Source organism: Triplophysa dalaica, chromosome 19 (genome assembly GCF_015846415.1).
Source record: "Triplophysa dalaica isolate WHDGS20190420 chromosome 19, ASM1584641v1, whole genome shotgun sequence".
In the NCBI taxonomy this organism is placed as follows: domain Eukaryota; kingdom Metazoa; phylum Chordata; class Actinopteri; order Cypriniformes; family Nemacheilidae; genus Triplophysa; species Triplophysa dalaica.
The window spans coordinates 8,833,741-8,857,132 of NC_079560.1; the positions used below are offsets into that span (position 1 = coordinate 8,833,741).

At 39.5% G+C, this 23,392-nt stretch overlaps 3 protein-coding genes across 3 annotated transcripts; 2 read left to right on the forward strand and 1 right to left on the reverse strand.

Annotated features, from left to right (window-relative positions):
• The first annotated feature begins 431 nt into the window (after nt 1-431).
• On the forward strand, nt 432-2,489 carry LOC130408373 (thy-1 membrane glycoprotein-like). Its single transcript, XM_056731864.1, has 4 exons — nt 432-578; nt 1,311-1,365; nt 1,570-1,899; nt 1,988-2,489. The coding sequence occupies exons 2-4, from the start codon at nt 1,320-1,322 to the stop codon at nt 2,089-2,091; spliced, it is 480 nt and encodes a 159-aa protein (XP_056587842.1). The 5' UTR covers nt 432-578; nt 1,311-1,319; the 3' UTR covers nt 2,092-2,489.
• Nucleotides 2,490-2,805: 316 nt separating this feature from the next.
• LOC130408372 (uncharacterized) lies at nt 2,806-5,582 on the forward strand. Its single transcript, XM_056731863.1, has 2 exons — nt 2,806-2,986; nt 3,550-5,582. The coding sequence occupies exon 2, from the start codon at nt 3,636-3,638 to the stop codon at nt 4,260-4,262; it is 627 nt and encodes a 208-aa protein (XP_056587841.1). The 5' UTR covers nt 2,806-2,986; nt 3,550-3,635; the 3' UTR covers nt 4,263-5,582.
• A 9-nt stretch (nt 5,583-5,591) lies between these two features.
• On the reverse strand, nt 5,592-23,392 carry gig2e (grass carp reovirus (GCRV)-induced gene 2e). The gene is made up of 4 exons (XM_056731866.1): nt 23,283-23,392; nt 22,558-23,016; nt 15,343-16,125; nt 5,592-6,414 (listed from the first exon to the last, which is right to left on the reverse strand). Exons 1-4 carry the CDS (start codon nt 23,356-23,358, stop codon nt 5,963-5,965), a joined length of 1,770 nt encoding a protein of 589 aa, XP_056587844.1. The 5' UTR covers nt 23,359-23,392; the 3' UTR covers nt 5,592-5,962.

Here is a 23,392-nt window from a genome sequence, read left to right on the forward strand (position 1 = left end):
GAATTAGATTAATAAATCATTAGATAATATTGCACAATCAAATCTAAATATAAACATAACGCAAACAAAATCCGGTAAATATAACACACTCCAAACAAGCGAGAGTGAATCATGCTATTGGGTGAACTATTTAATTCTATTCATGTATGTGTGATTCATGTTTGGTCGTTAGAAGAGATATTCAGAAAAAACCTGTCCTACTCTAAACCCACTGTTTATATTCTCCTGAATCAACAGCAACAGCAATGTTTAATATAACAATGGTAACAACAAATATAAATAGGCTGCTTTGATATTTTTGTGACAGATTTCAGATTTTGGGGCACATATATAAACGTAATATGCAGACATTGCAAAAAGCCATTGTCTAGTTGATCCTGTAGGGGGAGACAAATCTCAGCTACTTCAGTTTCCTTCACTCTCTTGTTTCGTGTCCCGCATCCACAGCTTTCATCCTGGTAACCTCCACCCTTCATAACGGTCTAGTTTTATGAATCACACACAGGAAAGGACCTTCTGCCAAATGAAAAAGAACACAGGCCGGGATTAAAACAGCATTCTGGTAGAGTATCTGAAAGGTAACCATCTGTAAACTGTGATGTCATGCTTGCTCAGGATAACAACAGAATTATATCCCTGCATTTCCTAATAAGATTTGCTCTCTTATCTGGGATTAAGGATTACAATTATAGCTCATCTTTTCATCTTGAAAAAAAAATGCACATTCTGCATGGCAAATGATCTTTCTGGGAAATTATTAATCTTCATGATTCTCAGAGTATTTCTCTTTGGTGAGACTGAATATACATTTTAGTATGTAAAGATGTTCTCTCCATTTCTGCTTGCATGTACTGTATTTGTCTAAACATGATATTGTAGGGATGCATCTTGGGACGGGCTGCTGCAGTGCAGTGGTACATTAGGTTTGTGTTTTGAGGGGAAAAAGTGCTGTGTAAAACAGATAGGTGGAGCTATAGCACTTCTGAAGGTTGAGCAGATGGGTGGCCTTGATGCCACACACAGCTGAACAGAAAAAAACATTTTAAAATGCAGGTTTGTTTAATGTTTAATAAGTTTTTAAAGCAAATTTGACATGTTTTTCTAGTTCAGAGTATGTAGCCTTTGGTATTGCAGATGGTTTATATTAAAGCTCATTTTAAATTCATGACCACACTATTTACAGTTTATCATGGGAGTGACACACTACTGCTGATAATTTATTTTATAAATGAATGCATTTGTGCATATTGTTGAATGTGTTTTGCTCTTCACCCAAAGAGCTTGTTAACAACTTTCTGTATTCACTACAGCATTCTGCAATGAACACATCAAACTCTATGTTTTTGTGGATTGTATTTCTGGAAGGTAGGAGAATTAAAAAGATTATACTATTAAAAATAAATAAAAATATAAAGTCATAACTAATAATAATAATAAATAATAATAATGAATCCATAATTTATTTTAAATATTATTTATTACATTACTTCATGCATACATTACTATGTGTAATGCTTTATGTTGACACTGTAAATGTGTAAGTAAAAAAACATGATTTTCCATTTGCAGTTCTGATCGGCGCAGTCCTGTGTCAAGATGAGATTATTATTACAGTATGTCAAGAGGAAGATACTGACCTCAGAGTCAACTGCCTCCTGGAGCCCAAAGCCAACTACCACACAGACTTTGAGTTCTCCATGTCCAAAGGCAACAAGGAGATTATCATAAACACTAACATCTCTGGTATTATGCCTGACCCCAAATTCAGACACAACACATTTGTGACAGAGATTGAACCCTACGGATTCAGACTGACCATGATGGGCTTCACCATCTCGGAGAACACTACTTTCATTTGCAAAGTAACCAAGTCCCAGAAGACTCTGTTTGTTGAATTGGGTACAGTAATTGAGATTCAATGGTATTATTATACAAATTCATAACAACTCTTTTCTCTCCTTAAATTTGAATTTACCTTCCCTTACAGACACCATCGAGCCCTGCTCTGCCATCAGTGTGTTTCTGCTGGGTTATCCCTGGATCAGTCTTCTAATTCCTATGTGCATTTTACAGCTGTGTGAAGACTTCTGAGAAATAGCTCAAGTGTATACAAGAGCATTAGCAGGCTAAATTAAAAGGGGAAACATTTCTATACAGCTCTCAGCATCTTTTACTCTTTAGCTTTATTTTACAAAGCTCTGCTTTTACTGTAAAGTAAGACTGATTGCTGCCTCTGTGATGGGATTATTTACTGTTTTTTCACATGGCAAAAGTTAAAGACTGCTGTGTTAATAGGTGTCAATATTGCTTAACCTTCAGAAGAAATCTTACAAGAATTTGTGTATCTTTGGATGTAGCTGCATAACTCAGTGAAGTTAACTAATATGTTTGTAATGGTGTTAAAATGTGCCACCGATGTCTGAGTAGCTCTATATAATAACATGATTTTGATCAAATTCACTACAAATGTTTAATTTATAGGACACTTTAGAACAATTAAATAAACATATTATTATGTCAACAAATTAAACAAAAACATTCTGATTGCAGCATGTGTACATAGACTTTTTGAAGATGGCAACATTGGGAATGTAGAATTAAAAATTGAGGATTGCTTGACAAAAACTAAAAGGCACAAGAGTCAACTTTCAAAAAAAAGTTATGCAAATAAAAATATATAATTGTGGCAACATACATTTTCATTAGGAAAAAGTATTTCAAAATGGAAGTTAGACCACAATAAAGGATCAATGTTCAGCGTTAGTTAGTTACGTAGAGAAAAATGGCGGATGAAATGGCAAAATACATTTTATATGTACATATTATAAAGAATACCAAATATAAACGGACTGTGTAACTTGAAACTTTTGTTTCTTGACAAGAAATGAAAGTGAAAGTATTTTTGCGCTAAAGGTCGGTCAGAGCTCAACTATTCCAGCTCACAACACCCGATTGCATTATTGAGCAGAGAGCAAAGACGGACAAGGTTGGTAAATGTTTCGATGTCCATCCTACAGTTTTAATACGTTATCGAAACGGTCAAAGATGTAAGGTTGGTCTTTCGCTCCCTTTTTTTAATTAGTTTGAATCCGGCGAAACCACCAAGGAATGAAAATATATACGAATACAAAAACGTTGTAACTATAACGATTGTTCTGTGTAACCGCCGAAGAAACAGCCAGTTGTGTAGTTGCGCCTTACATTCGTAACAATATGTGTATTCGGATTTAGAAAGTTTGTCCGACTTGACTGCTCGTTCAACTCCTCCCTCGAGGTCTGCAAGCGGGTCTCGCCGATCGGATGGCGCAGAGCCACCTGAGTCATGTAGCCAATGTTTGTTCATTTCAACAGGTTGAAAATTCACTGGTACACTTCACCTGTTTTATAGGCTTATCTTAAGGGAAGGGCTCAGACCAAAAATCTGCCTCTGCTCCTTCCACAGACAGAAAGTGCTTCTTATAATCAGAGCATACAAAGTGTGCTTTTAACATTTTATAGTTTTGCAAATTTTAATTATGTATTAATAATTGCCTCATTTGTGTTGTATAGGACCTGCAGACTCTGTAAGGATCGAAAGATAAATCCTACATATACTTCCAAAGTTCACGGCCATCTCATATTGCATAAGCATCAAGATGCCAATACAGTTTAGTGGATGGGAGACATACTGTGAGAAATCGAGGCACCTTAAACCAGGTCAAGAACCAAAAAAAAGCCATGGCTACATAATGTACCACGGGACACACAAAAACGCAGCAGCAACAATCATATCATCAGGATTCAGGCCCTCCAGTGGGGGAACTCTGGGCCCTGGAGTCTACTGTAGTAGGGACATTAACAAAGCCATGGGTTACCCAGGCGGTTGTGCTCCTGGTGACAGAGTTGTGTTCAAGCTGCGAGTAAGAGTAGGTAAGGTGAAGAAGATTGACTCTAAAAGTACGCACTTGTGGTCCACTTGGCATCAGAATGGATATGATACAGCCTGGTTGCCCAGCCCTAGTGGAATGGAAGAAGACTGCGTCTGGAACCCAAAGCGACTCACAGTGATCGGAATAGCACACTGCACAGACCCCAGTACTAAGAGCTCACTTGAGAGTCTCATAAAGAAGCAGGGACAGTTGCAGGAAGCCGATGGGAGAAGTCTGGATCAATGTAAGGGGTGTGGAATGCACACACAGGATAAACACACAATGGAGAAATGTTGGTCTTGTAAAACATCAGTATGCCCTTTCATGGATAAGCATGCCTGCCAAAAGAGCTGAACTGAAGGGAGTAGTTTGTGTACAAATGCTGTCAATGTATTATCAATTATAATGTAAAGCCATCACTGCAAAAACGAACATCAGTCATAGTTTTTAGAAACTGTGCAGTGTTTATGCATTTCTCTGTATGTGATATCATTGTTTAATCAGATAATGTGTTGTTATTGAGGTGAACCACATCGGTCTAGAGCGTGAAGTGACACTGCACACCCAGGGCAAATAGTGTGCATACTATTGCTTCACTAACATGAAAATGTAGCGAATCATACGAGCTAAAGTACGGACAATAGTAAATATAAACTTTTGTAATTTTATTTATTTTTATAAATGCTAGTAATCCAAATAAGAAGTTATTTAATGGTGGCACATTATCATGAACATTGAACGACAATTTTCAAATACTTTAAAAAATCAAGTTTGTTATAGGTTTAAAGGGTTCATAAAGGGAGGAGCGAGAGGATTGCTGACGAGAGAGCGTCCTGGCACGCACATGTGCTAAATTTGTGTTATGTTCTTGGAGCCGGTGTCGTGTCGAAAGCTGCCGGCCTTTTACTTCCGTGTCATTGTTTGTTTATTTTGAGTAAAAGTTTGTTTAAAGGCAGGGTGTCCGATTTCCGAATTACGCTTGTTAAGAAAAAAGTCGGGCCATGTACCAAAACAACCTTGTAACCAATCAGCAGTGAGGTACACAGGATGCAGACGAGCCGAGCACTGACGAATGCGAAAGATGGGGGATTTCTACAGTGCAGCTGCTGATTAACTTGCTTTAAAAAGTTTACTTTTCAACTTTTCAATAATTTTATGTTGTTGATTTTGTTTAAACACTAAATACTACTAAATTCTTTGATACTAGTGGTTTCTCATTTTAAAGGCCAATCAAATTGACAACCTATGCATGTGCAGTGGTTGAAGCAACCTTGTAAAAAACTGTATTAAGCACGATTTCAGATACAATTTATGTAATGTTTAATTGTTGTTAAAAATATTATCCTGATTTTAGCTAGCAATTTTAGAGACTTCCCTATATGGGGTTTATTCAGGTGGTATAGGGACAATATGGTATATACTGTATAAAATAAAATAACTGTATTGTTCTAATTGAAACCCAAGATTACTGTTGTTGGCTTGCTATGATTTTTCTATTATTTATTTACTACTGATAGCACAACATTTCTGACTTATAAAACATGCTGAATGCCTTGCCCTATTAGAAAGTATACCACATATGCAAGGAAAGGAAATGTATCTTTTAAAAGTCTTATTGTATATTTGTCTTAAACTGGTATATTGTTTAAAAAACAACAATCTGTGTTATGTCTGGGACAACAGATTCTGTCTTACTTTTAACTCAAATTGTGTAGTCCTTTTTATTTATTGAACACATAATAACACAAAAGTACACATATTGAGATAAATAGTACAACACAAACTATGTTGTAAATAATCAACACATTCTTTTTGAGAGTGTAGGTAGCTTTTCCAATATAATTTTCTTAAATTACTTTTATTTTTTAATTTGTAGATTGTTGGAACACAAACTTTTTTAAAGTAGGTTAATTTTGCTTGCTTGTGTCAGAACATGGGGTACAATATGATCATTTAAAAATGATGAAGTTTTTTTTTAACAGTTTGTAAAAAAAAATAACAAACAACATATCAGAAACTTTAAAGCATTTTTAGACTAACCCTTCAGTATTATTTTAATAACGTTCACAGTGAGCACCAGAAAGCCCTACTTTTGGGTGGATTTCATCAATGATTGTGATTCTTTTTGGATCCCAAACACAGTCTTCCTCAAGACCACTTGGCACCATGCCGCATCCTGGAGGGCACCAGGCGGTGTCATACCCTTTATCATGCCAGGTTTTTTGCATTGGGTGATTCTGAGAATCAATCTTCTTCACTTTACCAACATTGACTTTGACTCTCAGAACTACTCTCTGATCCACAGGCAGAGTCTTATCCATAGGGTATCTGGAGGCCTTTTCAAGATCTCGACTGAGGTAGACACCACGGCCGAGCATCCCTGTAGCAGACTGTTTAAAGCCAGATGCTTTTATTACTTCAGCAGCATTCCTGGATGTGCCATGGTACATCCTGTAGATGTTACCTTCCTGTGGTTGTATGAAGCTTTTGAGGCATGGTGGAGAACCTGGACCCAAGTCATCTTCAGCCCACATGTTTGCACCTGTATAAACAATGATTAAAATATTAAGGTGTATCGTCAAAAATACATTCAGTACAATGAGAGAAATATAAGCACTGTAAAAAAATCCTGTAAAAATGGATAAAGTACTGGCAGAAAACTACCAGTACATTTTTATTTATATTAAGGACATTTCCATTAATGCTAACATGTAATTTCTTGCAGTGCAAAATGTAAAATACCGGCAAAACAACTGTTATATTAATATAGTATATTGTGCCCCATTTTTTACTGATTTTTTTAAGTGTGAAAATATTAATAAAAATGTTGTTTCAGCATTTACAGTATAAAATAATTCCAAGTTGTCGTTACAAGATATTACAAACTTTATAAACAAGCTCCATACATGTTTCAACAAAGAAAAGATGACTTACCTCTGACTTTGCTTATTACTCTAATCACGGAACTTCTAAAAACACGTTTTATATTATTTAGGGCGTGATTGTAACAAAAGAAGTTTCTCTGACTTTTACTTTCTATTCATCCAAACTTTGAACAGTTTCCTGTATGTAATTTGTGACTCGTGGTGCTTCTGAAGTCTGTAAGATTGATTAGAAACTGTGTTGCATATTTGTTTTAAACCAACATCAACAAGTGTTTTCATATTTTTTAATGCCATATATGAAAAATCTGAAGCAAACAGGGTGATTTGTTTGAATGACACATTTTTACTAAGCTGTACTGAAGTTACCCAGAAAAAAAATAAAATACATTCAGATTGAACAAAACCCAACAGTTAAGTCTGGTATCTTATAAGGACATGTCTTAACATTCAGGACTGACCTAATGTTCACACATTGTTAACTTTTTATTTATTTAGTAAAAACAATGTTGTATACATTAAAAGTTATATTAAAATTGGACATAACAAATGAAGAGAACCATAAGTAAAATCAGCTATATTTACTTTATTTAAAACCAGTGTGGTTTAAGTTTCGTTTCTCTCTATACGGTTGTTTCCCTGTAACTGCTCATTCGCTGTCATGACGCCTAAAGGGCTGGGTATGGGGATGTATTGTATTGTAAACTATTGTCCTTGTAAATTTATCTGCATGTTGTGTGTATAAAAATGGTTAGGTTTAGAAGTAGATTTTGGTATATAAAATATTTATAAATTGTAAAGGATGTATGATGTACATCAGATTTTACAGCTAGAAATACTTCAAATAATTCACAATGGTATAAATACCATTTATAGCATAAAAAATCATATGCTATTTAAGTGCCAATTTACTGTATTGTTATTTATCTTCTGTACAAACACAAGATAAGATTGATTATTGGAATGCTTTTATTTGATAATCCTCAGCTGTACACATCCTTAGAACATGTTTTCAAATCAAAATCAGATCAAATCCCTTTATTGTCAATCAACCATATACACAGGTGCAACAGTAGGTGAAAAACTTGGGTGCAGTTCCAACAAAAATGCCAGTATGACATTTCTTGTACACATTTCAGTCAGGACCACTTACGTTTGAGAACAGATTTTAATTGAATAGCAATGCATCTATTTGGTATTGGGGTTATGGTTCTGTTCTGGGCCGACTCCGCCCGCATGTCCGGCACGATTTCCTGGACGGAGCGATCAGAGAGTCGAAACCCCAAAACAAAACCATATGCCAATAACCCCAACACAATAGTGCGGATAACCTTAATGATTAATTGGGTTAGCCAATTGCCATAGTAGTTGATAGTAGACAGGGGAAGCATGCGCCCTGGAGCGATTTTTCTGTTAAATTTGGGCAGGGGAAGCTTACACCCTAAGCAGTTACCTGGTAAATAGTGGATGGGGGAAGCATACACCCCACCGCACTTGCATGTTAAATGGTGGGAAAGGGGAAGCATACACCCTGAGCATGATGGCTGGTGAATGGTGAGCATGAGAGCATATACCTGAAGCGAAATTTACTGCAGTGATGGGCAGGGGAAGCGTGCACCCTACTTGCCTGCAAGGAATAGCAGTGGAGTTATAGGAGCAAATTGTTAGCAAACCGAACGAGTTAAACAAGTAGTAAAGCTGGCAGAGGAAGCATACATCCTGCAAGGAATACCACTGGAGTTATAGGAGCAAATTGTTAGCAACCGAAAGAGTTAAACAAGCAGTAAAGCTGCAGAGGAAGCATACACCCTGCAAGGACTAGCACTGGAGTTATAGGAGGAAGTTGTTAGCAAACCAAATGAGTTAAATGAGCAGTCAGCTGGCAGGGGAAGCATACACCCTGCAACGAATTTCACGAATGTTACATGAGCAGTGGTTAATGAGCCGAATGGTTAATCTAGCAGTAAAGCGTATACCCTGCAACAAATTGCACTGGTGTTACATAAGTAAGTTGTTAAAGGCTAAACTACCAGTAGCTGGCAGGGGAAGCATTCGGCCTGCAACGAATAGCTCCGGAGTTCACATGAGCAAGTTACCAACCGAACGGGTTAGCGAGCAGTAAAGCTGCTGGTGAAGCATACCCCTGCAACAAATAGCACGGGAGTTACATGACAATTGCAAACAAGCTGAAGGGTTAAACTAGCAGTAGCTGCTTATCTGAACTGCTGAAATGACTCGCGTTAACTTGAGAGCCCTGTTGATGAGTTTAACAGTGATGGGATCCGGCGATTTATTTACTGCAGAGACTGTGATACGGAAATGAATGGGAATTTAAATGCAGCGCTGTGCTGTGTGTCGAATTAGGATTGGTGCATGTCAGAACAGCTGACTGTCAGCTGGAGCAATCTAAACTAACCTGACCTGCCTGAACTAACGCGATGCTTGATTTACACAGTAAACATTTCTGTACAAGTTTTACTCCAGAATAAAACAAATGACATGTAATATACATAATAATAATACACAGCAGCGAATGTACACACAATGTGCGTAGTGTACAGTGATTGATATGTATATATACTTTTGATTCTGTATGATCAGCTTAGCATTATACTTATTTTACAAATTTACAAAATGTGTGTATACAAGACACTCAAATCCTATAGATTTTTTTTAAGTACATTGTTTCATAAATTATTTAACAGTAGTATATTTATACTAGTCTTATATATGTGTTAATATATACAGTGAGGAAAATAAGTATTTGAACACCCTGCTATTTTGCATGTTCTCCCACTTAGAAATCATGGAGGGGTCTGAAATTGTCATCGTAGGTGCAAGTCCACTGTGAGAGACATAATCTAAAAAAAATCCAGAAATCACAATGTATGATTTTTCTAACTATTCATTTGTATGATACAGCTGCAAATAAGTATTTGAACACCTGAGAAAATCAATGTTAATATTTGGTACAGTAGCCTTTGTTTGCAATTACAGAGGTCAAACGTTTCCTGTAGTTTTTCACCAGGTTTGCACACACTGCAGGAGGGATTTTGGCCCACTCCTCCACACAGATCTTCGCTAGATCAATCAGGTGTCTAGCCTGTCGCTGAGAAACACGGAGTTTGAGCTCCCTCCAAAGATTCTCTATTGGGTTTAGATCTGGAGACTGGCTAGGCCACGCAAGAACCTTGATATGCTTCTTACAGAGCCACTCATTGGTTAACCTGGCTGTGTGCTTCTGGTCATTGTCATGTTGGAAGACCCAGCCTCGACCCATCTTCAAGGCTCTAACTGAGGGAAGGAGGTTGTTCCCCAAAATCTCGCAATACATGGCCCCGGTCATGCTCTCCTTAATACAGTGCAGTCGCCCTGTCCCATGTGCAGAAAAACACCCCCAAAGCATGATGCTACCACCCCCATGCTTCACAGTAGGGATTGTGTTCTTGGGATGGTACTCATCATTCTTCTTCCTCCAAACACGTTTAGTGGAATTATGACCAAAAAGTTATATTTTGGTCTCATCTGACCACATGACTTTCTCCCATGACTCCTCTGGATCATCCAAATGGTCATTGGCAAACTTAAAACAGGCCTTGACATGTGCTGGTTTAAGCAGGGCAACCTTCCGTGCCATGCATGATTTCAAACCATGACGTCTTAGTGTGTTACCAACAGTAACCTTGGAAACGGTGGTCCCAGCTCTTTTCAGGTCATTGACCAGCTCCTCCCGTGTAGTTCTGGGCTGATTTCTCACCTTTCTTAGGATCATTGAGACCCCACGAGGTGAGATCTTGCATGGAGCCCCAGTCCGAGGGAGATTGACAGTCATGTTTAGCTTCTTCCATTTTCTAATGACTGCTCCAACAGTGGACCTTTTTTTACCAAGCTGCTTGGCAATTTCCCCGTAGCCCTTTCCAGCCTTGTGGAGGTGTACAATTTTGTATCTAGAGTCTTTGGACAGCTCTTTGGTCTTGGCCATTTTAGTAGATGGATTCTTACTGATTGTACGGGGTGGACAGGTGTCTTTATGCAGCTGACGACCTCAAACAGATGCATCTAATTTAGGATAATAAATGGAGTGGAGGTGGACATTTTAGATGCAGACTAACAGGTCTTTGAGGGTCAGAATTCTAGCTGATAGACAGGTGTTCAAATACTTATTTGCAGCTGTATCATACAAATAAATAGTTAAAAAAATCATACATTGTGATTTCTGGATTTTTTTTAGATTATGTCTCTCACAGTGGACATGCACCTACGATGACAATTTCGGACCTCTCCATGATTTCTAAGTGGGAGAACATGGAAAATAGCAGGGTGTTCAAATACTTATTTTCCTCACTGTATAGGTTGCTTGAAATTGGAATAAAGCAAGAATCTGTAATCGCTTTCGGGTTCTGACAAGATTCATCTACTTACCATCTACTACAGTGATCTGATTGATTTTTCTTTTCATTTCTTTTATGAATAACTCTTTCCTACTGTCAGATTACTTTTTTTGATGTTGTAAATGATGCCATTCCAACAGCTGTGAAATCTGGTTTTGGATAAGAATTGTTAGGGCATTGGGACCTTTACTTTATATTCAGGACTGACTGGATTTTAGCCATTGTTTTTACAACCATCTTTATTATCTTTAGAACTGAAAGTGATAGCAACTTTATTTGCCATTCAAATGTTGCTTCTGTGTACAAGTTTGTTTGGCTGTAAACAATTTGCATATGTCATTTGGTATGAGGGGGAATGGCTGACAATAATGAACACTATGTCTCTGTCATGAAACTCGAACGGGAACCCAATTGCAAGGCAGAGAGATAGGCAGGACGAGATGATACGGGGTTGACAGGTTTATTTAACAGAAAACAAGAACACTACAAAAGGGTCAAAACAAAAACCCACGAGGGGGAAAACAGGACAAGAATAATATATAAACTATAACAACGTACAAGGACACTGACTCACTAAACTAATAAAACAAGCACTTGAAACAAAACACTAACACTGACTGAACTACACTTACTTTGACGGAGAACAGGAACAAGAACAACTCAGACGAGGACCAGGTATCACACACAGTATACAGGTACAGCTTACAAGGGACATCATACAATGAACGCGCACAGGACAATGAAACATGAGGACTCTATAGGGAAAACAAACAGAGGATGGTAACGAGCAACAGGTGCTGGGGATTAGCACTCAGGGAAAGCTGACGAGGAACAAGATGTAGGGAACAATGACGAGACACGAGAAAGATCACTCAATCTCACACAAAACCATAGGTTATGCCATGACTCCACTCAAACAACAAGAATAAACATGACATGAGTGGAATCATGACATAAGCCCCCCCTTTAATGAGCACCTCCAGGTGTTCATCAAGGGGTAACTAACGAGACAAGACTGACTGGGAAACAGACAAAAACCAGACAGACAAGGTGAACATGACAAGGGGCATACAAGATATGATAACAAAAGGGTTGGGGTGAGATAACAAAAATAACAGACATGGGAGGGGGGCGGGGGCAAACAAGAAAACACAGGAAGTCCAGAAGGGGCAGGGCCGGGCGGGGAAGTCCCAGCCCTGGGGGACGCGCCAGGGCGCGGAGCCCCAGGAGGCTTGACAGGGGTAGTCCTGGGGGGAACTGTCCTAGTCCCCTGCAGGACTGCAGGGCTGGAATGCCGACTGGACGTCGGCTGGGCAGCCGGACTTGACGGCGGCTGGGCAGCCGGACTTGACGGCGGCTGGGCAGCCGGACTTGACGGCGGCTGGGCAGCCGGACTTGACGGCGGCTGGGCAGCCGGACTTGACGGCGGCTGGGCAGCCGGACTTGACGGCGGCTGGGCAGCCGGACTTGACGGCGGCTGGGCAGCCGGACTTGACGGCGGCTGGGCAGCCGGACTTGACGGCGGCTGGGCAGCCGGACTTGACGGCGGCTGGGCAGCCGGACTTGACGGCGGCTGGGCAGCCGGACTTGACGGCGGCTGGGCAGCCGGACTTGACGGCGGCTGGGCAGCCGGACTTGACGGCGGCTGGGCAGCCGGACTTGACGGCGGCTGGGCAGCCGGACTTGACGGCGGCTGGGCAGCCGGACTTGACGGCGGCTGGGCAGCCGGACTTGACGGCGGCTGGGCAGCCGGACTTGACGGCGGCTGGGCAGCCGGACTTGACGGCGGCTGGGCAGCCGGACTTGACGGCGGCTGGGCAGCCGGACTTGACGGCGGCTGGGCAGCCGGACTTGACGGCGGCTGGGCAGCCGGACTTGACGGCGGCTGGGCAGCGACCTCTGGCGGCTTCTGGCCCGGGCTCGGTGCCGGACGGACCGTCACCTTCCCACAGCGCCCCCCCCAAAAAATATTTGGGGTTAGGCACCACCGGACTCGGGACCACCGGACTCGGGACCACCGGACTCGGGACCACCGGACTCGGGACCACCGGACTCGGGACCACCGGACTCGGGACCACCGGACTCGGGACCACCGGACTCGGGACCACCGGACTCGGGACCACCGGACTCGGGACCACCGGACTCGGGACCACCGGACTCGGGACCACCGGACTCGGGACCACCGGACTCGGGACCACCGGACTCGGGACCACCGGACTCGGGACCACCGGACTCGGGACCACCGGACTCGGGACCACCGGACTCGGGACCACCGGACTCGGGACCACCGGACTCGGGACCACCGGACTCGGGACCACCGGACTCGGGACCACCGGACTCGGGACCACCGGACTCGGGACCACCGGACTCGGGACCACCGGACTCCCAGCTGCCCTCCGCTGCCTCTTCTTTTTCAGCCGACCCACCCGTCTGGTGGTCGGCTGAAGGAAGGAGGTGAAGGGCTCTGCTGGTTCGGGGTTGGAGGCCTCAGAGGAAGACCCCGAAGAATTTCTTCTCCCCCGTTTGCCACGGAGACCAGATGGTGGTGGTGAAGAGACTGCAGAGGATGGGGAGAGGCCCATGACCCCGATTTCTAGGGAATGACCCTCGGGGATGGCGGCCAGCGGAGAAGGAGAGCAGGACTCGACTGAGACCCTGGGCTCCGGCCGATTCATGGCGTACCTGATCAGTTCGGTGAAGCCCAACGGTCTCAGCATCTGCATCTCCTCCCGCGTCAGAGGATGGTTGAGGCCACCATTGAACAGGACCATCTGTTCCTGCTCATCATGGACCATCTCCCCTGCAGTCTCAAAGAAGCGATCCGCGAAGCCAAGCACGTCACCGTATCCCTGACGAACAGTACACAGGCGACGTGCCTGACTTGCGCGTCTCGCCTCCATGCCTGCTGGGTTCAATCTTGGCGCGTTCATTCTGTCATGAAACTCGAACGGGAACCCAATTGCAAGGCAGAGAGATAGGCAGGACGAGATGATACGGGGTTGACAGGTTTATTTAACAGAAAACAAGAACACTACAAAAGGGTCAAAACAAAAACCCACGAGGGGGAAAACAGGACAAGAATAATATATAAACTATAACAACGTACAAGGACACTGACTCACTAAACTAATAAAACAAGCACTTGAAACAAAACACTAACACTGACTGAACTACACTTACTTTGACGGAGAACAGGAACAAGAACAACTCAGACGAGGACCAGGTATCACACACAGTATACAGGTACAGCTTACAAGGGACATCATACAATGAACACGCACAGGACAATGAAACATGAGGACTCTTTATAGGAGAAACAAACAGAGGATGGTAACGAGCAACAGGTGCTGGGGATTAGCACTCAGGGAAAGCTGACGAGGAACAAGATGTAGGGAACAATGACGAGACACGAGAAAGATCACTCAATCTCACACAAAACCATAGGTTATGCCATGACTCCACTCAAACAACAAGAATAAACATGACATGATAGTGGAATCATGACAGTCTCCTTCGTTTAGACAGATCAGAACCAAATATGATATATTATTCAAGAATTTTACAACAGTGATGTCAAATGATCATTAGTTTAGGGGTATAGTTAAGGATTATCTATTAATATGACATGTAACACTTTAAAATAAGGTTGTTTATATAACATTAATAAATACATTAACTTACAATGAATAATATATTTAATGTCAATTACATTTTTGATATTTGATCATTTTGCATCAACTAACAGTTACAACTTTTGATATTAAAATGTAAGTGTTAAAATGATCAAACTATTCACCGTTAGTTCATATTAGCTATTGCACTAGCTAATGTGAACAAATGCAACCTTATTGAAAATTATTAATAATATGTTTTTTTATGTTATTTATGTTTTAGCTGTAAATGTATGCTTGTCAGTAAATCCATATTTTGAAAAGTATTTGTTTTAGTTTTTAAGTGTTAAAGTAACATACATGTACAAGCCATATAATAATGAGATAATACCAGTTTGTTTTTTGTGTGCTTTTATTGACGTTTTATGGTATGGTCAGCATTGCATGGTACAGTATATATTTGAATTTCATCTTTTTATTTAACTCCTTTAATTACGTTCTTCCCTTCTAAATGTGTTTTTAATATCACCATGTGCCCCTTAAATTGAACGGATTACACCACTGACTGTTATACAGGTTGGATCCCAAACACAGTCTTCCTCAAGACCACTTGGCACCATGTCACAAGGAGGGCACCAGGCGGTGTCATACCCATGATTATGCCAGGTCTTCTGATATGGATGACCTTGATAATTGATCCTTATAACTTTTCCGACCTTAACCATGACTCTCAGAACAACTTTCTGATGCTTGTCAAGATGTAGAGGGTACTTGGAGGCCTTCTCTAGATCTCGGCTCAGGTAAACACCACGCCCAAGCATGCCATCAGCAGACTGACGAAACCCCTCTATTTTAATTTTTTCTGCAGCCTCCCTAGATGTACCATGGTACATTCTGTACACTTTACCTTCTTGGGGTTCTTTGGAAAGGCGTGATGGAATTACATCAATGATTGTGATTCTACTTGGATCCCAAACACAGTCTTCTTCCTGACCACTTTTCACCATTCCACAATTAGGGGGGCACCAGGCAGTGTCAAACCCTTGATCATGCCAGGTTTTCTGATATCGATGACCTTGAGAGGTGATTGCTATTACATTTCCAACATTGACCTTAACTCTCAAAACCACCTTCTGGTCCTCAACTAGATCCTCATCTAGAGGGTATTTGGAGGCCTTCTCTAGATCTCGACTGAGGTAGACACCAGGTCCCAACATGCCACCAGCAGATCGACGAAAACCTCCTTGAAGTATTTTTTCTGCAGCCGCCTTAGATGTGCCATGGTACATTTTGTAGACATTATTTGCAGTTGGTGTGTTCTGACTCTGGAGAACTGTCGGTTCACCTGCAACCATGTCAACTTCAGCCCACATATTTGCACCTGGACAAAAAAAAATCTCAGGATATCTCAAAATATTAATGGAAACTCAAATGGTTTCCATAACAATAGTAAATAAACATAAGAGAGATACAATTAATACAAGAAAAAGCTTACAATAAATGGTTACAGATCATTAAACTTGTTATAGAAATATGTTTAGGGTTCATTAAAAAAGAAAAACAGATACATTTTAGCAAAAAAACAAAGTGTTGACTGACCTCGATTGCTTCTCTTAATGCTGAATACAGGTTCTCAACTCAGGTTTATAAATGACCCCTTTCAGGGTGTGTCCACAGCGGAAGGGTGTGTTTCATTCTCTTTCAGTTTCTTTTCATGACTTTATATTATGCAGTAATGAACACATTCTGAAGCAGGGTGCTGTAAAATCTGTGTTTTGTTCACAGAAAAATGTAAAAGGTCAATTATTTAATGTTATTTTTAATATTTTATTTATATGGTCTATGAAAATATTTTTTTCTGTTTTGTTCAGGTTGGTAAAGTAACTTACACTCCGCTTCTAAATAAAATAAACTATTTAGTGAAAGAATTATTTTTATTTTTTGTCTTGTTATCATCTGACCTTAAGACATCACATTTAATGCGAGTAATAGCAACTCATTAAAGCACACATATTAAGCATATAGAATTAGGAAAAACTGGCTGTAACATCTTTTTCAGTGTGTTTTCATCCTTAACTTTGTTAAAATGAGTACAAACAATTCACACGTCTTTTGTTTTTAAGTACAGTATGTATATATATCTCATTCAAATTTTAAATGTCAAAAAGAACTACCACTAGCTTGTTCCTTTAAGCTCCTTTAAAGCAAGACATAAAGAGGACATTTAAGTTTCATTCTCGCCTTTAATGTTGTCCTGCAGCTGCCCGCCTGGGTATAAACTACTATTTATATTACTTTATATAGGAGTATAAAGATAAAAATCTGCCATGGTAATGATTCATTACAACATCTCAAATAGATCAGATCTAAGACATTACCTGTTGTAATACTACCATACAAGAACAATGGGAATATATGATTCGATGTGACATAACTGAAATGTAGAGACTGTATCTGGCATACATGTTAAAGGGCATTTTCACAAAGGGACTTTAGAACTTTTCTAACTATAGGTCTTGTTCTTTATGTTTACTATTAATTGAACAGGCTATCTGCTGGCTTAGGTCCTGGCTGACACAGATTTATACGAAACTTATTTTTTAACAGTGTTGGGGACAAGATCTGTCTGGTTATAAGCATTCTTCCAAATATCTTTCTCTGTGTTCATCAGAACAAAGAAATGTAAACAGATTTGGAACAACTCGAAAGTGAGTAAATGATGACAGAATTTTCATTTTTGGGCGAAGTATCCCTTTAACGAAAGATATCTACCTAAATGGACGTATAGCCTGTATTAAACAATTTTCAGAAATATTCTGAAATTAAAGGGAACAAAGGTTTTAAAAATAACATTCACTCATCTTTTTTTATTTTTTTGTACAGTCTATCTATTTCATTCAAAGTTTAAATGTCAAAAATAACTACCAGCTTGTTCTTTTAAAAAAACATACAGAGGACATTTAAGTTTCGTTTTTGCATAGACATAGAGAGATACGTTTCGTTTTTGCCTAAAATGGGTGCAGCTGCCCCACCTGGTTTTAAACTGTTTGTAAAGCTGCTATAGGAGTATAAAGATGAACATTTGTCAGGGTAATGATTCATTACAAGTGAGAACACAGTTTTGTCACCATTCATTCACTCGTGATCTACATTTATATTGTTGTTAAATTGTTGACTTTTTTAGCAATGTTACTGCTTTGTTTAAAGAATAATACATATCACAGACATACAATTTGAGAAAAACTGTCTGTAACATGTTTTTTCAGTGTGGGTGATCCACTCCTGGGCGCTGAAACATTGGCTTCTCACAGCTCTGGTTGTGTGTTCACGGTGTGTGTGGGGTTGCTCACTGCTGAGTGTGTGCACTTGGATTATTTAAAATCACTGGTTCTCAACTCTGGCCCTCGAGATCCATTTTCCTGCCGAGTTAAAGCCCAACTCTGACAAAACACATGAAGAAGCTAATCAGCGACTTCAGGAACAGACTTGCTCAATTTAAGGCTGCGCAGATTGTTTAACATTAAAGTACCGCGAGATCGATTCAAATGCGCACGGAAAATCTGCACTTGAATCGCTGTCGCGGTACTTAAATCTCATAAACTGATAGATTTACGCAGCGCCGCAGTTTCGTTATGGATTTATGGCCATCTTAATGGTCTAGGCTCCGCCCATTTTTTATTTTGGCGCCCCTAAGCGACCGTGAAAGGAAATTTCAAATTTCTTTCAATAATTATTTACATTCACACTCCACACAAGTCATCTATTGGTTTGGTTCCGATCGGTCGAAAACTCAGGGAAAGTTGCTCAGAATAAGACCTATCATAAGATTCCATTACTTTGGGTATATGTCAAATGTCATGTGAGGCACAATTGTTTAAGCACTCCTAAAGCGTTATTTAGAACCCCGGTGGCCGAATGAGTTCACATTTCTTAAAGGACCAAGTGTCGTTTTGATCGGCCACCGTTAACCCAGCGTAATGAGTGCTCAAACTTCATTGGCGGCCATGTTTTTTGAGATATGCCAATGTCCTTTTACATATACATGTTGCACGAGACAAAGACCCACTATACCAGATATCAGGTATATCTGGCGAACGGTTGCTTAGTTGCATTAGTATAGCCATTTTCTAGTTCAGTCAAAGTATTGTGCCAAATTATAGCAGTTTTTTTATTGTGACCCCGGATTGAGAGTCTATTATGGGAGGCCGATTAGGGTGAAATACATTAAAACGCTTGCGTGTTTAAATTATACTTGCGCTGACATGTGAAACATTTCCGCTTATGTAACGGGGACCGCTGGCTTAACACAGAGTGCCGGTTCAAATACTCTGGCTAACGTTTGAAAAGCTAATTTAGTTTTGTATGAAACAGACGCTGTCCCACAACCAGTTGCACCTGCACAAAGGTAGTGCACGCATGCACTTGTGAGGGAGAGAGCGCAAAAATTCATTGTGACCGGAAGTCGTTTCGTTGTTACCGGAAAACACTTTGTTGTCTCTTCGAACTCGTGTAATGAATGTAAACAATGAAGTATTTCTTATTATTGGTCACGGTTGGCTTTTTTATGTGTAATTATCAGCCTGTTATTGCTAACTATGACGAATTTTTTAATCAACCGCGCTTCCGTGTACACTGAAATGACTTCCGGTCACACTGAAAAACTCGTGAATGCACTCTGGTGCAACCTTGTGCATCATTATAAAGGCCGATGTTTCTGTTTCATAAATATTGAAGCAAATATGCTTTTCTAAAAGGAGCCGTTGTATACGGTTGTATTGCCCTATTTATACATGTAAGTGCGCACGTTTTTAATGTTTTTCGCCCTAATTGGCCATGTAAGTGCGCACGTTTTCAATGTTTTTCGCCCTAATTGGCCATGTAAATGCGCAAGTTTTTTTAATGTATTTCACCCTAATCGGCCTCCCATAGTCTATACATATGTTCCAAGCCCCATTTAGATATCTCAAACGGTTCCCGAGATATGGCCATTTTAGTTAAATATGCTACTTCCGGTTCGGACATTTTTGCACCGCCTAGTGATCGAATTTTTTTACTTTTTTTTCGATAATTATTTATATTCATACTCCACAGAATCCACCAGCGTTGGTTTGATTCCGATCGGGCAAAAATCCAGGGACAAGTTCATTTTTTGGCATAAAATGTAAATTAGCGGGGAAATTTGCATACCGGAAATGAAATCAGAGAAATACTTATTTTTAGTTTTGAGCCAATGATTACACTGATATAAAGCACTTAGGTGTGCGACAAACGGTTTAGGGGTTACGGGCGGAAACGCTTCGGAATCGCTGTAGCTCCCCCTAGGGTCCGACATGGCTGGCTCCGTGTGTCTGAGTAGCGACAAGGACTACTATCTGACAGAGTCTCAGCTCTGTCGGTCTTACGGTTTGAGCTGCACGATCAGTTTTATGGCAGAAGAATTATAAGAAGAAGAAGAAGAAGAAACATACAATTACAATAAGTTTCTAGCGTTTCACGCTCGAACCTTAAAAATGCGTTTTAAGTTTAGAAACTGGTGAGTTCCCCCTCCCCTGCCTCTCGCAGTGGTTTGGCCCTCTTCCTGCTCTCCCCGTTCATGTCACCTGCGTATTGCGCAACACATTCAAGTCAGGAATGCGGGTCTGTTCATCAGTAGTTGTTGAACTCCAGTAAGAAGGGCATTTTATTCACTTTAAATGAAGTGATTCTCATTAATCTAGTTGATGCTGATTCATTAATAAATTAGTTGTTGCAAAAATTGCTGATTACTGATGTATTTTTACATGAATCTGCTATGTTGGCAATTAAAACGTTACTTAGCTAGTAAACGTAAACTTGTTACACACCGTGCAACTAACTTACACACCGAAGCCGTTTCCCATGCATTGTTTGATTTTTGGCGACCTGGTATGATGTGAACATTAACGGCCACAATTAGCCACCGATCCTGCCATTCAGGTTCCGTGTCACACACAGCCACGGACATACCGGTTAAAATTTTGTGACGTTTGCACTATATTTAGCCTTCAACAAAAGGTGCACACTTTTCACCTTTCACATTCATTGAATGTGTTTTTAAAGGTTACTTTCCTCCCCTAGAGCTAGCCCTTCTGTATTTACACCTGCTTTAAGTGGAGTTTCAAGAAAAGCTGAAAGCAAATGAACAATATGTTTAAGAGATATCATGTATTTCAGCAGGTGAGGCAAGATCTATGTTTATACCTAAAAAGGGAGCAAGAAACAATGTGAGAAGTTGACTCAGCAACAGAATCACAATATACAGCCTGATCAGATATATATTTGACACTTAGGTTAATGCAAATAATGTGGTGTTTAGTTCTTACAGCGTTCCTTTAACGCCACATAGCAATCTTCATGGATTGGAATGTAAAATACTGACATGTTATATCCTGCTATCAACAAAAAACATCATTTTAAATTTTATGTACGGATTTACATTTGTTAGAGCAGAACATATACTGAATGTTTTGGACATACAACTCTTTATGTTTCATCTCCATTTACATGATTGTTTGCATAAATCTGCCTCACAGAAATAAACTATTTACAGCTGTTACAGAAGATCAGGGTCAGGTTGACAAAAATGAACACTTTGTCTTAAACATTTAAACAGATCAGCTCTGAACATTTAAACATGTTTTTACATGGAATATTTATTTGATCTTTGTCCATACTTAGGTATGCTTATTTTTTAGGTAAGGGATCTAAAATATCTATAAAAATGCAAACAATATATCCATAAAATCTATAAATGACTTGTAAAAACATTAGTTTTAAATCAATATTTAGACCATTACAGCATCTATGCAAAGGTAAAAACATCTTTGTTTGTTTTACTGTGCTGTACATATTAAGGTCATGGCTGGCTTATAGAATACTTTGATAGCGGTTTCTCATTTTAAAGGCCATTCAAATTGATAATGTATGTGCAGTCGTCGAAGCAACCTTGAAAAAAACGTGTTTTTAGCACAATTTGAGATACAATTTATGTATTGTTTAATTGCTGTTAAAGATATGATTCTGTTTTTAGCTAGCAATTTTAGAGACTTTGCTTTAGGGGTTTATTCTGGTGTTAGGGACAGTATGGTATATACTGTATAAAATAAAATATCTGTATTGGTGTAATTGAAACCCAAGATTAATGTTGTTGGCTTGCTATGATTTTTCTATTATTTATTTACTACTGATAGCACAACATTTCTGACTTATAAAACATGCTGAATGCCTGGCCCTATTAGAAAGTATACCACATATGCAAGGAATGGAAATATATCTTTTAAACGTTTTATTGTTTATTTGTCTAATACAGTATATCGTTTTAAAACAACAATCTGTGTTATGTCTGAGACAACGGATTTTGTCTTACTTTTAACTCAAATTGTGTAGCCCTTTTTATTTATTTAACACATAATCAACACAAAAGTACAAATATGGTGTTAAATAAACGACACAAACAATGTGTAAATAAATAACACATTATTTTTGAGAGTGTAGGTAGCTTTTTTAATAATTTACTTGAATTCCTTTAATTTTTTAATTTATAGATTGTTAGAACACAAACTTTTTTAAAGTAGGTTTATTTTGCTTGTACACAGGGTCAGAACATGGTACAATATGATAATTTCCAAAATATGAATTGTATATTTAACAGTTTGTAAATACAATTTTAAAAACAACATTTTAAAAATGTTAGACAGTTTTTAGACTAACACTTCAATAGTATTTTAAAAAAGATCACAGCGAGGACCAGAAATCGCTTGTTTTGGGTGGATTTCATCAATGATTGTGATTCTTTTTGGATCCCAAACACAGTCTTCCTCAAGACCACTTGGCACCATGCCGCATTTTGGAGGGCACCAGGCGGTGTCATATCCGTGATCATGCCAGGTTGTTCGCATTGGGTGATTCTGAGAATCGATCTTCTTTACTTTACCAACATTGACTTTGACTCTCAGAACTACTCTCTGATCCTCAGGTAAATCCAGAGGGTATCTGGAGGCCTTTTCAAGATCTCGACTGAGGTAGACGCCACGGCCGAGCATCCCTTTAGTAGACTGTTTAAAGCCAGATGCTTTTATTTCTTCAGCAGCCTCTCTGGTTGTGCCATGGTACATCATGTAGATGTTTCCTTCCAGTGGTTGTATGTAGCTTTGGAGGCATAGTGTAGAACCTGGACCCAAATCATCTTCAGCCCACATGTTTGCACCTGTATAAACAATGATTAAAATATTAAGGCGTATAATCAAAAATACATATAGTACAATGAGAGAAATATAAGCACTGTAAAAAAATCCTGTAAAAATGGATAAAGTACTGGCAGAAAATGAACAGTACATTTTTGTGTAAAAATATTAATAAAAATGTTGAGTGTCAACATTTACAGCATAAAATAATTCTAAATTCTCGTAACAAGATATTACAAACTTTATAAACAAGCTCCATATATGTTTCAACAAAGAAAAGATGACTTACCTCTGACTTTGCTTGTAACTCTGATCACGGAACTTCTAAAAACACGTTTTATAGTATCAGGGCGTGATTGGAACATAAGAAGTTCCTCTGACTTTTACTTTCTATTCATC